Source organism: Eurosta solidaginis, chromosome 5 (assembly GCF_040869045.1).
Source record: "Eurosta solidaginis isolate ZX-2024a chromosome 5, ASM4086904v1, whole genome shotgun sequence".
In the NCBI taxonomy this organism is placed as follows: domain Eukaryota; kingdom Metazoa; phylum Arthropoda; class Insecta; order Diptera; family Tephritidae; genus Eurosta; species Eurosta solidaginis.
Window position 1 is genome coordinate 252,901,297 of NC_090323.1, and position 17,916 is coordinate 252,919,212.

Here is a 17,916-nt window from a genome sequence, read left to right on the forward strand (position 1 = left end):
TTCGTTTGATACCCACATCGTACAAACAAATTCTAGATTCCACCCTGGTCCACCTTTATGGCGATATCCCTAAATGGCGTCCACACATAGATCTATGGCCTACTCCCTCTTAAAATACACTTTAATACCTTCCATTTGATACACATGTCATACAAACACATTCCAGGGTTACCCTAGGTTCATTTTCCTACATGGTGATTTTCCCTTATTTTGTTTCCATAGCCCTCAGCTGAGTATGTAATGTTCGGTTACACCCGAACTTAGCCTTCCTTACTTGTTTTTACTCCAATTCGGTTTCCCGTTTCTGTTTCTGTTTTAATTTCTGTTTCTATTACTATTTCAAATCCTTTTACTATTTCAATTAGTTTTACTATTCTTATTTCTATTCCTATTCCTGTGCCTTTGCCTTTTCCTATTCCTATTTCTATTCCTGTTTCTATTGCTTTTGCTATTCCTATTCGTATGCCTATTCCTCTTTCTAGTCCCATTTTTCTATCTTCTCCTTGTTAACCCCCTCCATCCCCCTCCACCAGTCTTTCCCTCTCCTCCTTTTCAACCCTCGATCTCCCTTTTCCTTAACCTCGCCCTCTGCTTCTCCCTCGCCCTTACCGTCAACCTCCCTCTCCCTCCTCTCTCTACATCCCTCTCCTTCTTATATATCTCCACTTTCTTTTATTCTCACATTTTTCCTGTTGGGGTCATTATGCAGTGTTGCTTAGTTGGTTTGAGTACTGTTAGTCCGTACTGTCTGCTATATTGTCTACACTAAAATTTACACAACATTTGCATAGTGTAATTTGAAATTGATCCAAGTGCATTTGGCCAAGTGTATGTGTGTGTGTGTGTGTGTATTACAATAAAAGTTATTTTGCTTGTGCAGTAAAAAGGAAATAATTGCTTGTACTGCAAAATCCAGCCCCAACTGAGCAAACCCGTACATCACAACTGCCCAGTTGAGAATCGTAATTTTTCCCAATACACCAGCCAACTTTGTACCATAAATTCATGTTTTCTCCTTACTCTTGACTTCATCACCAATCAATTCTATTCGTACAATGTCTGACATGGTGTCTCGCCAAGAATCAATGGACTTCCGACTTCAACTTTTATTCCCCAGACAAAATGTCTTTCTCGTCGTACACTCCGTTCATCGTAAGATGGTGCTTGCGCTATTTTGGCTTGGTATTGGTAGCTACTATCTATTTTATGGTGTGGCGTGATGACGTGATGACATGCTGCTTTACAATTCCATTTGTGTGGGGGTTGCACTAGCCTCCATAGTTGCTCCCTTTATGATTTTTGGTGTTGTCCGTTTTGCATCATTTTTCTACGATTTAATTTGTAATTAGAATACTACACAAGGGAATTGTACAGTTAATGGCACCCATTGCGAATTTGCGCATTAAACGATTCTGTTTTTGGATATGTATCTAAGAATTTCTCCCATTTCTTTTTAATGGCTGTTTTTTGATGTATCTAAATGAGAACTCTTAAATGTTTACTAGGAGTTGTCTATATGTATACTTGACTGCGAGCCTAAAAATTAGATTAGGCTCGGTTGAATACATAATTGATCTCCACAGGAGGAGCGCTTAAACTAATCATAGTTATTTATTGAGTTAAGTAAACCTTCTTACATCAGTCAAGTCAGGTAAATTCAATAAAACAAGATAACAATTATTTCTGTCTTCCCTATGGCTGCCTGCGGTCTTTGGCATCCAGTTTTTCCTAGATGACCGAAACTGTACGCTACGCCTGGTAGGCCCTAGCTAGCTGTGGACGAGAGATAAAGATAAAACAGATAAATCTATGTTTCTGTGTTATCCTCGAGCTGTCATCATCCTTGATTCCTTGTCCCCTCTCATGAACCCTGGATCATGTTGTTGTTGTTGTTGTAGCGATAACGTTACTCCCCGAAGGCTTTGGGGAGTGTTAACGATGTGATGTTCCTTTGTCTGATACAGATCCGGTACGCTCCGGTAACACAGCACCATTAAGGTGCTAGCCCGACCATCTCGGGAACGATTTATATGGCCACATTAAACCTTCAGGCCATCCCTCCCTCCCCACCACCCAAGTTCCATGAGGAGCTTGGGGTCGCCAGTGCCTCGTCTGTTAGTGAAACAGGATTCTCCGCGGATAGGTGAGGTTAACAAATGGATTTGGAGGAGCTATATATTGCGCTGGCAACCTGAAGGGCTGCGCTACACAGTCCCTTGAATCTGGTATTTTAGTCGCCTCTTACGACAGGCATACCTACCGCGGGTATATTCTGACCCCCTAATCCTGGATCATCTTGCAAGGCCTTATTAAATTGGTGGAAAACTAAGTGTTTTGCTTGCTACATGCGGAATATGAGGCTGTATACGATTCGGTGATACGACCGATATTTATGTAAGTAGCGTTGGTATGGTAGGAAAGCGGGCAACGTGAGCTACATGAGCGATACGCTGTGATAAGTTAAAAGAATGCTTGGATCGTGTCCGATAGAGACTCTAGGCTGCAGGTCACCGATCAATCTGTCGGTCTAGAAAACAACATCAGCAGATAATCGTTGAATATAGGAGTTCGGAAACGGCTGTATTCTGTCAATGTTAGCGACCAGTACCCTCACTGCCGATGCCCCAGCTCGACATGCATTGGCGCTTCATTCTGCACTTAAGTGAAGGAAGTTGTTGTCTCTGAACCGCCCACGTTTAATTGGGTTAGTGTTAGGCTAAAACAACTGCACTTTTATTGAAGTCTATGGCTCACACATAACGAAATACAATCTTTAGTTGTTCTTCCGAAGAAATGAAAGAGTATATCCGATCAACGGGTTTGCAATAAAATTTCATTTACAATTTTCGGAGGCAGCGAGACTACTTATTGTGATGTAGGCTATATTACTGAACGTTGTGCAAGCTTCACCTCAGTCATTCCATACAGTGAGAACTGAGAAAGAGTCAGCTGGGGTAGCGGGCTCTTCCTTTTTTAACAGTACTCAGATGGATAAAAGTTCTATGGGAAAGTTTTTCGGAGGTTTGCTTACAGCAGATGTTGATGTGAGCCCAAATTAAAGCTGTTCGGACAAGCGGGGGGATGCGGATAGCCACACAAAAATACAATGCATGATATTCCTCCTAAAAGTGTGGTTGTTGTTGTTTGTTTAGCGATAAAGATACTCTCAAATTTTTGGGGAGTGTTATCGATGTTGATGGCCCTTTGCCGGATAAAGATCGGGTTCATTTCGGTAACAAGCACTATTAAGGTTCAAGCTCGACCAACTTGGGAACGATTTAATATGACCACATTGAACCTTTTATGCCATTCCTCCCCCACCCCACTATTTTTTTATTAAGATATCTTTGTCCCGGGCCATAGCAGTATTATATCACTATCATGTGTCCACAATTGAGTCGTATATAGATGGCTGTAGGGAATTCGGAGTTTCGTTCGTCATCTGTGGTACAGATGGGTCTCAAGTATTTTTATTTCCTTTTGATGGGTCTCTGGGCGCTGCGATATTGAAGGAAATGAAGATGGGATAACCGAGAAAAATTCCAAAAGCAAAGCGGCCAGCTCCATACGACCACCACTGGATTACCTCGTGAGGAAAATTTGAGATAAGAGCAGCGGAATTGCTGTGTACCAGCTGGGAAGATGGCGAATTCTTTGGGCCCTTATATCCATGTTTAGATAGAAAAGGAACGAGCTTTTCACGCTAAACAAAGCTGCAGTTCATTCATTTTGCCATTGCACCGATGTTCCGACGGTGGCGCATGCCATTAAGCTCACTCTGCAGAAGCTGTCAGGGTGAGAAAGAAGAGGAGTAGATTCAAAACTTTATTTGCCGATGTGCAGGTCTGCAAAGAAGACGACTCGGAGTTGTGGGCGCATCGTTTTACGTCAATCTGGCAGAGGTTGGGAAGTTGGATATTTCAATCCGAATTAAGTTAGTCAGTGGAAGCAAGTGGTTCTTTGAGTACTACTAGGAAGTAATATGAGTGGACGAATGTACCGCCGCCCAACGCTCACTGAGTACATTCACAATGGCGAAAAATGTCGCTTAGTGGAAGGTCGGGAAGTTCCCATGCACGCTCTCTTAAACTTACCATTTGTGAACAATGATCATTGGTAGTTTGAGCGGCACACCTCAATGTACTGGCACCTTTCCTCCTGCTGCTGCATGAATGATGATGATATGGAATCATCGAGTCATTTTATGATTCACTGCTCTGCTTTTTATGAAACGGTTTTATTTAGCTTGACTTGACAGGCTGGCACGAATTTTGTAATTGAAATTTAAGTAACTTCCCGATAAGCTACAAGCTTGAAACTTGCAATATAGTTCAGAACCCGATGACAATTCAATAAAAAAAGAAATCGCCGCTAGGTGGCGCAAGGATCGAAATATTCAAAAAAATCGTATTTGTGGACCGATTTGGCTCATATTTGGAACACATAATACATACATGAATAGAAAGCGACCGAACAAATATAACATACAGTCCGGAAGCGACATCAAAATATTTTTGAGTTGGTGGAGGGACAAGCATACGTGGAGCAGACACGAGTAAAGTCTTTGGAAGGATTATGTATTGAGGACTTAGATTGTAACAAATTGTCAGGAAAGAGTTCTTGTAATAATTAGTCACTAAATGAACTAAATAGAATGAGAAATAATAGGCAATTAAATAAAGACTAAAAACTTGAAATAAAATAATTAAAAACAAATTTTTAGTTAAACGGTTTTATTGAAAACAATACTTACATGAAGTGTGATGACTAGTACCTAGGACCTACCTAATTATTTTCTAGCTTTTAGTATTATTATTACTTCATGTAGGTATTGTTTTCAATAAAACCGTTTAATTTAAAAATTTTTTTAAATTATTTATTTCATAAATACCTAAGCGAAAGTGTTTCGGTCTGGGCCCATTTGCAACTGCGGAGAAGGCGAGATTGGTCTAACTCGATACTAAATCGTTGCTACTCATCTATTATTTAGGTAGATTTAGCTTACGTCACCAATATCCCATGTGGTATCACAACGGACTTTCATGTTGTCCAAGTAAGCTTCCCACTCTACAGTGGCTACCATTCAACCTAACCTAACTTAACCCACAGCTTGCTATTTGTAATCGAATAAATTGGTGTTATACGAACTCTGCGGAACTTGCTTATCTTCAACCTGAGTTAACTACCATCAAACCGCTCTTAAATTCAAGTCAAATAAAATTTCATAACCGTACTTAACATATCAAATACATAAAGCATACCCGTAAAACTTACGTAACACAATGATCTTTATTCCCACACTCCGCTGAGATTTCCCCACTAATATTTCCATGCAAACAAATAACAATCATCTTCAATTTCAACATTTATAGCATCTTAGTTTTTTTGTCTTTATAGCAGATGCATATACATATGTATATATTCAAATGTGATTGCTCTTCCTCTACTTATTCTTCTCTTCTTATTGTAACTTTCAGATTTTCGTCTTCATCTACGATTACATGACAATCCAATTGTCAACGGCAATGACAACTGCACCAGAGTTAATGGGCGGTGGTGGTGGTGGGACCTCATTAGAAATCAGTATTTCAAAAACACTTTACACAAATGAAACGTCGCCATCGTCCTCATCGTCGCTGTCGTCCGCGCTTATCTATCGGCCAGATCGTCGTCTTGAGATTTGGCGTTACGTCTCTTACATGACGTTACATGCGAATTGGTTGCATTTGAGCTTCAATGTTGTCATACAATTGATGTGTGGATTGCCCTTGGAGTTGGTGCACGGTTCGGTGCGTGTTGGCATCATTTATTTGGCTGGCGTGTTAGCCGGTTCGTTGGGTACCAGCGTTGTCGATTCGCAGGTGTATTTGATGGGTACGAGTGGTGGCGTTTATGCTCTATTGACCGCAAATTTAGCAAATATTTTTGTCAATTATGAACAAATGCGCCATGTCGTTGGGCAGATGCTGCGCGTAACCGTAATTGGTGAGTATGAATTTGTGATGTGCATTAAAGGGTAATACAATTTTAGTGATCGTTAGTGTGTAATGGGCGTATGTTACAAAAGCATATTTTAATTACAATTTTAATGTGAGAATTTTCAAATGTAGATATAATTAGGAAATACCTGAAAATTTATTGATGCATGCGCAATTACATACTTACACTTACGAACAATAAAAAAGCAGTGATAAAATTTTATCAAATTTAGTAAATTCACTCTCTGCTTTTTTATTTTCAAAAACTCAATAAAAAATTTCCATGAGTTTTATAACTAAAACTATTCATACCAATATCAAAGACATTTCAAAAATTTTGAGAAATGTTGCGAAAACTTCGAACTTATTTAGAGTTTTCAGAACTTTTTTGAGTATGCAGTTTTTTAACACAATAAATTTTAGTCTGACATAGTACAAGTTGCAAGTCTATAAAGATTTGAATTGAAATGAAACTCAGCAAACTAGGCTCAACAACTTTTTCGAAAAAATTCGAAAATTTGAGAAAATTTTACGAAATCTTCGAACTTTTTATTTAGAGTTTTCAAATTTAGCTTAACAAAGCACAAGTTACATATCTCTCCAAACTCGCATTAAATTTTCATAATTTTTTCCGAAGGGTGTTTCAGATTTTCTTTCATATAAAGTGTGCATAAGGTTTTTTTTTTTTGATAACTTGCTTTTTGAGGGACTAGAAATTCCAAAAATTCGAAGTAAAAAGTTCTAAAATTTCTTAAAATTTTTTTGAATTTCGCAAGTTGATTGGACTACAAAACTGCATGTTAAAAAAAAAATTACTCAGAACTCTAAATAAAATGTTCGAAATATTCAAAAAATTTTCTCGCACTCTCCAATTGTTTCGAAAACGTTTTTGAGATTGTTTTGCATAGTAACATTAACAAAATTCTAGAGGTTTTTCTTAATTTATCGAAAATGAAAAAATAATTTAATTGACGAAAATTTATAAAATTGCAATTCTGTTACTTGCTGCTGTAGATATACTTTGAGATACAGTGTTGTGCCATAAAATTCCAACATGAAATGATGGTGAGTTTAAAAAAATGGTGTTTAGAAATGTTAGTGCGATGGCATGAGTGCGCCCAAGAGCATAAGCAGCCGAGTAGGAAATTGCAACCAAAACTGCTACATAGGGTAAAAGCGCTAATAGTCGGTTAATTAACTTCGTTTTGAAGTTTGAAAAGTCGTACAATCGAATAATCAGTATAGTCTTGGTGTACCTCTACCACAATCGCCTGACTCGTTAATCTCACGGCTTCGAGGTCTTTCTCTCTTCTTGCCTTCCTGTGGATTTTTCTAAAAAAGGCCAGTTAAGTATTACCCATGCCCAGTACATTATCTTGGACGATGGTTAAGCAAATCGTTCACCTCCTTGCCGTTATGGAGGGGATAAGCTCATTCAGCAGATATTCTGGAGGAAACGTGCTTAATCTACAGTTGCATATATATATCACATACAAAGGAAAACAGGCGAATCCGCATCGGATATTGGGTTCCAGATCATGAAGGGATTTGATGTAACGAAAAGGCCGATGTGCTGGCAAAACATTCGATGAATATACAATACACGTTCCAATCCGCTAGGAAGAAATCACAAAGAGACAGGATTGCGTTGGATAGAAGCTAAGAGCTGCAATGCAACACTCAAAAAGTTGCTCATACCTCTAAGGTATGGGTTTTCAAAAATTGATAACGATTGCCTTACGCATACGAAATGAGACAACAATTGCGCTATGTAATGCAGAACCCCACTCTAAAGATATTATACTTTAGCTAATAGTGGACGTACCAACGGGGAAATGTCTTCTGGTGTCATATGCTTATAAATTAGGGCTCGTCGACTGTATGACGAAAGGGTTGAGCACATTCTGTATTCGTATCCTGCGCTCGCGAGGCCATGGCTCCAGCTGGAGGTGGCCAGGTTGTCAGATCTTGAGGCAGCAATTAGGCGTGGTCCCAAAAACTTTGCCAAGATGACGGAGATATTTTATAATATAAGCCCTTAGTACATAATTGAGTTTTTCCATTTGGCCGTGAAACAAATTCTGGTAATGCCTTAGTTTCGTTGTTGTCTTGTACTGGCTTATTAGAGACTTCCTCCACCTTCTTTTTTCTTGGTGAGGTATGTGTAGTTTCATTTTTACTCATCCCACCCTTCCTTACCTTTCCGGTCTAGCGTTTTTGGCTGTGTTCTGGATTTGGCCGACTCGGAGCCGTTGGCCTAGGTCTTCTATGACCCCCTTACCACCGTTAACCTCACCTAAACTGCGCCTCTACCCACCTATATCAGAATCGGAGTGACTTGTTCCAGATTTGTGTTCTGGATTTGACCGACTTTAAGTTGTTCGCCAAGGTGTTTTCCAAATCCCCCTACAGCGCTTACCTCTGCCAGACCTATTCCTCTGCGAAACTGTTTCAGTATCGTAGCCTACTTGTTCCAAACCTTTTGCCATCTTATGATCTTCGACTAACTAGCCCCGCACCACGCGATGATGCTAGTCACTCGCTCCTTCATTTGGTTAGACAAGTCACGGCTCCAAACTACTGAACAATGTCTGGCACTGTTAGACATTGCGATGGGTCTTCCTTTTCCACCCTTTTGCGTTCATTTCTTCTCCCACTCTCCAACAGTTTCCGCTTCCGCACCAAGTTTACTGACGATAGGCTATGGTTACTCTAAGCTTTTACCGTTCTTTCACTCCTCTTCTCTTCCTGACTTGTTTCAATATCTTAAACGAGGTCCATCTTGGCTGCATAATATCCTGTAAAAGTAGGAAAAATATGCATCCACCGCTGGGGCGCCACTTCATGCAGTGACGTTAGTTCACAAGGCTACAGGGTGCCGAAAAGGTAGTTAAAGCAGGAGCCATATTCACTCCAATTGATCTCTATGTTTAATTAAAAATGTATATGATACTGCAATTATATTGCACAACACTGTACCCTTATGCTTCGCACGACATTCCATTAACACAGAAGTATTTGCATTAAATATTTTCAAACATTATTTAAGCAATTTATTCGCTTTTAATTATAAAATTTTCAAATTAATTTCAACAGTTTCCTGTGATATGTGCTATGCATTCTACACCAAAATCACCACCCATGCGGAGGTCAAAGCTGAGCCAACAATTTCGTATATTGCACACCTAAGTGGTGCGTTGGCGGGTTTCACAATGGGTTTGTTGGTTTTAAAGAATTTCGTTTGCCCGAAAGCTGCGTATGCCAAACTCTTGTGGTTGCTGTCCCTGAGCGTTTATTCAGCTTTTATGATATTTACGATTGCGTTCAACCTTATCAACACGGTCACTGCACAAATATTTGAGGAGGAGAGCGAAGTCGTGGAGCGGCAGTTTTTAAATAAGTTGGGGTTGTCTATAAGCACATAAAGTGATTTAAAAGGTTTAATTAATCGTTAAATTTAAAATGTTTGTTATTTATTTTTATTATGATGTCATAAATATAGTTTAGTGAATAAACAAATTTTTTGTTATTGATATTAGAGAAAAATTACAAAGTTTACAAACGGCGATGGTTACTAGGACATTTTCCTGAATTTCACTTCTTCAACAGCTAGCTTCTCAGGAGCTAAGTATTGAACTCAAAATCTTCAACTATGCTATGTCTCGCTAATTAAATACAGATAATAATATTGATAAAATAGTGAACAGCGGAAGCAAGACTTATAAAGCACAAACGCCAAAAGTCCAATGTTACTAAGCTCTTGAGAGCGCTCCTATAAGTATTCAACACAATTAAAATTAAAAGCATATAGAATTACTATGTACTTAATAGGGTATAAAAGAATAGCCACAAAAAGGAAAGGAAGAGATCAATTGCAAAGCGAGCAACGGAGCATTCATATGGCTGAGTGGATAAAGGCATCTATTTGCCTACTAGTATAGTATAGAGATTTCGAGTTCAATACTCAACTCTCGAGAAGCTAGCTGATGAAGGAGTGAAATTCAGAAACATGTCGTCCTAGCAACAATCACCGTTTGTAAACTTTGTAATTTTTCTCTAATAGCAATAACAAAAACAATTGTATAAAGCAATATGATCATGTTTCGCTAATTAAATACAGATAATACACTTTTTTTGTGAACTATAATTTTATTACTGTGTGATTATCTTTATTAATGTATAATTAAGGTTTAAAAAGTGTGGTAATAAATTATAAGAAATATTAATAATCTTACAAATAAGTTGTAGATAGTTACAGTAAATAAAAGCAAACATTAACCTTTACATCTTTTTATTTCGAATAGCAGGGAATTATAAAAAGTAAGACCAAGTTTACATATAACGAGATTATCTTTATTCCCAAATTTAACTCCTAATAGATTATTAAATAACTAGATTACCTGTATACTTTTTTTCCCTATCGAGTATCGTTTATTATGAGAAAATTTTAGAGATGCAGACTATTTCCTAGACCTAGAACCAATACTACGCTGTCACCTCTACATGGAATCACGAAATAAAAGAGAAACGTCAAAAAAGCATAAACAAGATGGTTTCCCGACAGATGTGACAGCTAATATTCTAATTCATAGGGATGAGATAGGTGATAGATTAACTATTGTAGATTTATTGTATATTATCGCAAGTGTAAACATGGCCTAAGGGAATGAAATAAACCGAACATTGGTTAAAAAAGACCCAACCAAGACTCCTATGCAAGCTTCAAGATTCATATCGAAAAAACCTGTTCCACTAGCCTAAAACCTGTTCTCAAGTTATGTAAGTAAATAAAGTGTGGGCTATGATATTTTTAATGAACATTTATTTTCGAGATGTGTCGGCCATTAACCGCTTTAATGACATGCCAACTAGCATGGACTATTAAGTTTTTTATGCTCTACAAAGTCTTTGGGGACTCGTGGCAGAATTTCTGCGGGTCTTCAAAGAACTTTGGGAATTTCCAGCCGCTGGTTTGTTCCTATTTACCATTGTTTTTTGAGGTTGGGCTCATTCCAGGAGTCCAAAAATATGGTCAAAGTCTCTTCTGTCTGTACTACTATTACATCTCTCCCAAATAATAATTTAAGTACGGTATACCGTCGAAGAGATTAACGTCGAGCTTCCTTTTCCCTTTGTGAAATTTGCGGTGTGCTGTTTTTCTATTTTTGCCTACAAATGGGCAGAACTACACGATTCATATCGATTCCTAAGGACAAATTCAAGGTGGAAGAAGAGAAGTTTTTCATGGCAGAAATATACTCAGAGGCCTTGCCAAACCACCCAGTTTTAAAATTTTTTTAAATCATTTGTCCCGTTACACGAGTTAGCGCTCCTTTACGCACTCTTTTTATGGCGTGTAGATTTAGGTTACTTAAGATTTCGATGGCCTATTGGAAATTCTGTCTTCCCAAAAGTATGTTTAATTTTTGTTTTTCACAGTCATTAGGATATAAACGTCGTAAGTACTCGAATTAAGTATATGGCAAAGATTGAGCTTTTGTAAGAAAGTTAATTGAAATTAAAACTGGCCCATCCTTTTCTAAAATATTTAGGAATACAGTTTTAATTTTACACTACGTGCAGCCGTGCGATGAGCGAACGCAAATGCAGTGCTGTAGCCCTAAGAAATGTGATGGTGTGAGTCGTAAATCAACTGCCATTCGTTTATTCGATTAAGAAATTTGTTTGTCATATTTACTGTTGATTTCACTATACATTGAGCACCTTACGCGTGTTCAAGTGTATACATAAAATAAATGAAGAAGTAAAAGCGAGTTGGGGCTATAAAATAGGTATGATGAACTTTTTTTTTTTAATTTTAGCCATGGCGAAGACTATGAAAATGCATTTGATCCACATTGTTTAACGGGCTTGTTTTGGTTTGGTTTTCACAAGCGGGATGGGCAGATAAATTTTTTGATATCGAACAGAGTAGCAAAGTCAAACTCTAGTCAGCTTTAACTGGAGTTTAAAATCGCGCTGAAAAACCAGACCTGTAGTGGAATTCAGTAAATTTTTTTATCCACATTTGCCATCGATTTCGTTATTCAGTAATAAAGCGCCAAATACACGACACGAACATTCCCGTTATGTCATGTTTCTGCGACCTTTTCTCTCGTGTATGGTGGTGTTTGCCAGTTCGCGCAAATGTTCGCCAAAAATCAATTTATTTTAATTTTTGGCGAACATTTGCGCGAACTGTTCGTGCGTGTATGGCGAAATAGCTCATAATTGTAGTAATTTCTAAACGGAACAAACGTGCGCGGTAAAGTAAAATGGACAATAAAAAATTTCTGAGTGAATTTATTGAAATGTATAAATCTTCTGTATAAAATTCTCTCTTTTTTTACGCTTAATTGCCACAGCGAGCAATATTGCTGCAGCACAACTGTTGTCCGTATTCATCGCTGTCTGCATAGATTAGATTGATACGAATCTTTTGCTTACGCTCTCATATTTTCGCTCTCACGAGGGATTTATCTTCTAGTTGTTGCTGGCAACAATCACAGATAAATCCCTCGCGCCAGCTGAAGCGGCTGCCAGAACAAAAAATATGCCAATCAAAACGAAAAACGTGCCAAAAATTTTGGTAAAATTTAGTTTGACCTACAACTGTAGAATAGCGTTCAAAAATTATGGGAAAAGGGATAAAAATACTTGTTTTAATGTAAGTATTATTAGTTCGAAGGCGGAGGGTAAATATTATTTCCCATTCAAAAGTTATCACTAAAAATAGGTTTTGTAAATATGAACTCCCGATGCAACCAATCCATTTTGATCACAGAACCTGGAACGCCAGACATGTAGGATAAGCCCTATCCATTAAACGATGTTAACTATTATATCATACGTCCGATTTACTGAAATTTCAAAAGAATATATGGTTTTCACTGCGAGTTAAATGCGTTAGATTTGTTTATATTTACCTCTAACTAGTCGTATTGTTGTAAAATAACTTTAAGGAAATAAATATTTTACGACTATCATTTTATTAAATGATTGAAACTATAATCGCCGAAATGTATGTCAAAAATCCCCATTTTCAGATCTATTCATTTTTGTTTGGAGTGGCATCATTGATAAATGTTATAAAAAATGTGCATTTTGACAGCGCTCTCTCGAAGCAAAGAGTTGCAAATCCATTCATCTATGGCTGTCTGAAAGAGAACTAATGTTCGGCCAAAAGTTCGTATGGTGTATGGCCAAAGCTGCGAACAAGATTGCGGAATGTTCGCGGAAATGTTCGTGTCGTGTATTTGGCGCTTTACTATTTTGTATCGATATTTGTTTAACGACGATCAGCTGTGTTGTTAAATAAACGGCAAGTAAATTGGCTCCGTTAAATATCACGAAATTAATATTTCTAACAATTTTAGTTAAAAAAGAAAATCGGAACTTTAATTAAATACTTTCAAACACGAAAAACTGCTTTATAAATCAAATGGAAGGCCTTGGGGAGTGTTATCGAGTTGATGGCCCTTTGCCGGATGCAGATCCGGTACGTTCCTGTACCAAGCCCGACCATCTCGGGAACGATTTGTTATGACCACATGCGACCTTCTAGACCAGAACGCCCTCCCACCCCTAGGTCCATGAGGAGTTCGGGGTCGCCAGAGCCTTGGCTGTTAATGAAACACTATTCGCCACGGATAGGTGCGGTGGACAATTGGGTTTGGAGAAGCTATATATTGCGCTGGCAACCTGAAAAGGTTGCGCTACACAACCCCTTGAATCTGGTATTTTAGTCTCCTCTTATGACAGGCATACCTACCGCGGGTATATTCTAACCCCCACACCCGCTGGGGCCCATACTTGGCTCATGATGGTCAATTAAGGGTTACAACAATAACTGCGATATCAACAGAGACAAAAAAAAAAAAAGAAATTAATACCGCATTTACTTACCTTTTGTTAAAATATGTAAAAAACTTGCACAATAATGACTTTTAAAAGCAGTTAGTATACGGAATTTATTTATTTTTGGCATTCCTTTTGTGCTTTTCGCATTTTTTAGGTTTCGTTAAGCTGTGTGCCACATTTCTACTACTGAAATGAAATTTAAATGTCATTTATTTCGAGTCGTTAAAACTAAGTTAGTGTATCCCACTACTGGTTTTGTTATTGATATTAGATGGTTACTAGGATACGTTTCTTCCTCATCAGCTAGCTTTCTGGGTGATGAGTTTTGAACTTGAGTTCACCTAAGACTCATATTGCTATATACTTGGTTGAGTTATGAGTTCTTATAATTCAAAATAACCCTAAATTAAAAAAAAACAAAATATTTCGCAACCAAAGCAAAGGATTGTAAGAAATTTCTACATACAAGGAACTGTACACTAGGCACGTGGCAGAGCCTCGCGCAACCATGGCCAGATAGTTTAATATAAGAAGGTACTTATTTAGTCAAAATATATGATTTGCAGGCACTTTAGGAATATAACTAAAATAACATCATAAAAAAATTTTACCACACCATCAAAATTTCAAAGATTTTATAAATAATGAAATATCACAATAACGACACCAAAAAAAAATCTGCAAACATACATAGATATGCTCAAGTGAACATACAAACAAGCAACCTAGAACATTAAAATATTACATATTAAAAAATCTAAATTTAGTGAAAAGTGACAGCTTAAATGAGAACAAACAACGAAAAAATTTTGTTTCTAACAAAGGTTATGCATATCTGATTACATTTATTTATTTTTAAACTACTTTTCATATTTAGTTAGATTAGCTTTATTTTTGGCACATAAATATGATTGAATGAATGAAACTTGATGAATAAGCACAACAACGGCATCGATGACCTTTTACCTTTAAAAATCACAACAAAATGTTTACCTTAACTAATAATTGATGTGTCAATTTCAGTAATGGAAAAATAATAGAAATGAAATTAAAACTGCAATATATTGAAACATGCGTATTGTCTATGGACTAAATAATTATCTAGTTCGGAGCTATAGAAAAGGTAATGCAACAGGGAAAATTTCTATTGCCAGGGACATAGCCATGCCAAATTCGCCAGTTGAAAGCATTTGTTAGTAGTGGTTATGCATGTACTAGAAGCGCACCGGTTTCGAACTGGAGATTTTCCCTCCAGAATTTCAGCTATACAGCCTAAGTAAATCCATCTCAGGTTCACTGTGCAACTTTTTGATTGAAAGTCATTTATTCGATTGTCGTTTTTGATTCGCAGCGCGACACTTTTCCTACTGAATTTTAACATTCGACACCAATTTTTTCGAACAGAATTACTGACCTTGAGTGAGTTAGCAAACATCAATTTTGGATTAACGGAAGCATTATTCTGCTATTGCGAATCCGTGGAGTTTACAGTGGGAATTTTTGAGAACGCTGACATATTTTTGACGACGTCAAGAGATTGACCTTTTCCTGCATGACAGAGATTAAAAGAAGACGATGCTTTAACATTACATAAAAAATTCTATTAAGTAAAAAGTAAAATTTAAATCGAACCCAAAAACATCTTATTTTCCTAGTCGCAACATTCTCAGAGAATTGAGGAACTTCGTAAGTCTTGAAAGGATCTTTGCAAAAATTCATTACAAAAAAGTAAGGAAGACTAAGTTCGGGTGTAACCGAACATTACATACTCAGTTGAAAGCTTTGGAGACAAATATTGGAGTTGAATGTTGACATAATTTATTTATATACTGTAAAGATATTAAAGTTTTTGTTAAAATTTGACTTAACAATTTTTTTTTAAGTGGGCGTGTTCGTCATCCGATTTTGTTAATTTTTATTTAGAACACATAATACCCAGCCAGCATTTTTTAAAAATTTTGATCAAAAAATATTTAAATAATTAATAATGATTAAAAACGTTCAAATTTAAAAGCATTTTTTGTTCGAAAATTAACGTATCGTCGGGAGAAAAATGTACCATAAATGTGATTATTCTTGAATAATCATTTATGATTCATATTTCGAAACGCTTTTTGTTCATATCTAATATCATTGTAAAATTGGGCTTTAATTGTTTTAGAGTAATATTTGAATGCTTTTCACAGTCATTTTCTGATCATATTCGTGAACATATTTCAATAATTTTGGTTGAGATTTTTGAATCATTTTTGAATGCGATTATCATGCATTTATTCTTCATATCTCATACAAAATAAGACACTACATGCTAATCTGATTTCATCAGGGGAAGAAAGCATGCGGAAGTGAGCTATTTGAACCACAGGTCACTTGCAACACCTGCGACTACAACATCCAACATCAGTTATGATCGTCAATATCTTAAAACACGATAAGGTACCGGATGTTGAAGCCGTATTCGTATGTCAAGAGAGTTTCACTTACCTGGGGTTCAAATAGCTCACAAACTTTGTATTGACCAACCATTATGTATTTTCTTGGAAGCCGAAGGTGGAGAAATGATTGGGGACATCTTCGGTTACGAGCAGCATTTACAATATATTTTGTATAAATAAACAAAATTGTATACATATATTTTTTCTAACTTCATGATTGAAAAATGGTTGCACGTGAAAAAATAAGATTTTAAATGAAAAGTAAAGTTTTAACAAGTATAAAATTTATTGTTCAGTCAACAAAGATAGTCGGAAAAGATTCAGAAACCTGACTGAAAAATGATTATAAATTTTTGATCACCTAAACTAAACACAGTTGATTCAAATATGATTCCAAAACGTAATTGAAAAACAATATTCAGTTTTCGATCATTAAAAGTATTCATATTTGATTATTTCTTTTGTTCACTTGTATGATAACTCATTATTTAGTCAGAAAGAGTAATGAAATTGTACTGATATGTAGGGAAATTCTAAATTGAATCACCTAAATCCTGAGTGGGTAATAGGAGTAACGTTCCTGCCAAATTTCATCATGATACCTTCAACGACTGCCAAATTACAGCTTGCAAAACTTTCAAATTACCTTCTTTTAAAAGTGGGCGGTGCCACCCCCATTGTCCAAGATTTTACTAGTCTTCTATTCTGCGTCATAAGGTCAATCCACCTACCAAGTTTCATCGCTTTATCTGCGTTTGGTAGCGAATTGTCGCACTTTTTCGGTTTTTCGAAATTTTCGATATCGAAAAAGTGGGCGTGGTTATAGTCCGATTTCGTTCATTTTAAATAGCGATCTGAGATGAGTTCCTAGGAACTTACGTACCAAATTTCATTAAGATATCTCATAATTTACTCAAGTTATCGTGTTTTCGGGCAGACGGACGGGCGGACATGGCTAAATGAATGTCTTTTTTCGCCCAGATTATTTTAATATATAGAAATCTATATCTATCTCGATTAATTTATGCCGTTACGGGGTACCGTTATGCGAACAAAATTAATATACTCTGTGAGCTCTGCTCAGATGACTGTAAAAACCGTGCTGATGCCAACGCGTGAAGGTGCAGTCCCTGTAGCGCTTTTTTGTCTCCCTATGTGCTCACATACACGCCACTTGAAAGGCAGTTGGCAAACATTTATGTAGAGGCGCATCTCAAGTTGGATTTTGTCGCAGTTTTAATTTTGATGACCACTGCCAGCTAAGATTTCATAAAGATTTCATACGCAAGTATTCTTTGGGGAAAATGAGGATAGTATCGAGCCTTTTTCTATATCCATCCGAGACTCTTCAGGCTAGATACCTTCTTTTCTACCTAAGTTACACCATGATTTACACAGGTGCATGGATCAGAAATGATCTTTGGCATACCTGTAAATCCTTTTAAGTCGTCATGTAGAAGTAACGAGCCTACTGAAAAGTTTAATACTGTATCTACCGATCGCCGATACTCATTGGTTACTTTTCACATAATATGTAAGAGTACATTAGGGTGCATATTATTGATCAAATAAGCGGCTTTTCCGGTCATACTTCATCAAACGGTAATATCAAGTTCGCAAATAACATACATACATTTTGGTGC

At 37.0% G+C, this 17,916-nt stretch overlaps 1 protein-coding gene across 3 annotated transcripts in view; it reads left to right on the top strand.

Annotated features, from left to right (window-relative positions):
* The window catches only part of LOC137234060 (protein rhomboid-like), a 114,858-nt gene extending 104,708 nt beyond the window's left edge, over window positions 1–10,150 (top strand). For 2 of the 3 annotated variants that reach the window (XM_067757734.1, XM_067757733.1), the window contains exons 3-4: window positions 5,478–5,985; window positions 9,075–10,150. In XM_067757734.1, coding sequence (XP_067613835.1) covers window positions 5,478–5,985; window positions 9,075–9,403 — 837 coding nt within the window. In that variant the 3' untranslated portion in view covers window positions 9,404–10,150. Of the gene's footprint in view, window positions 1–5,477; window positions 5,986–6,992; window positions 7,044–9,074 lie in introns of all 3 variants that reach the window. The other variant, XM_067757735.1, reaches the window with a different exon arrangement.
* The last annotated feature ends 7,766 nt before the right edge of the window (window positions 10,151–17,916 follow it).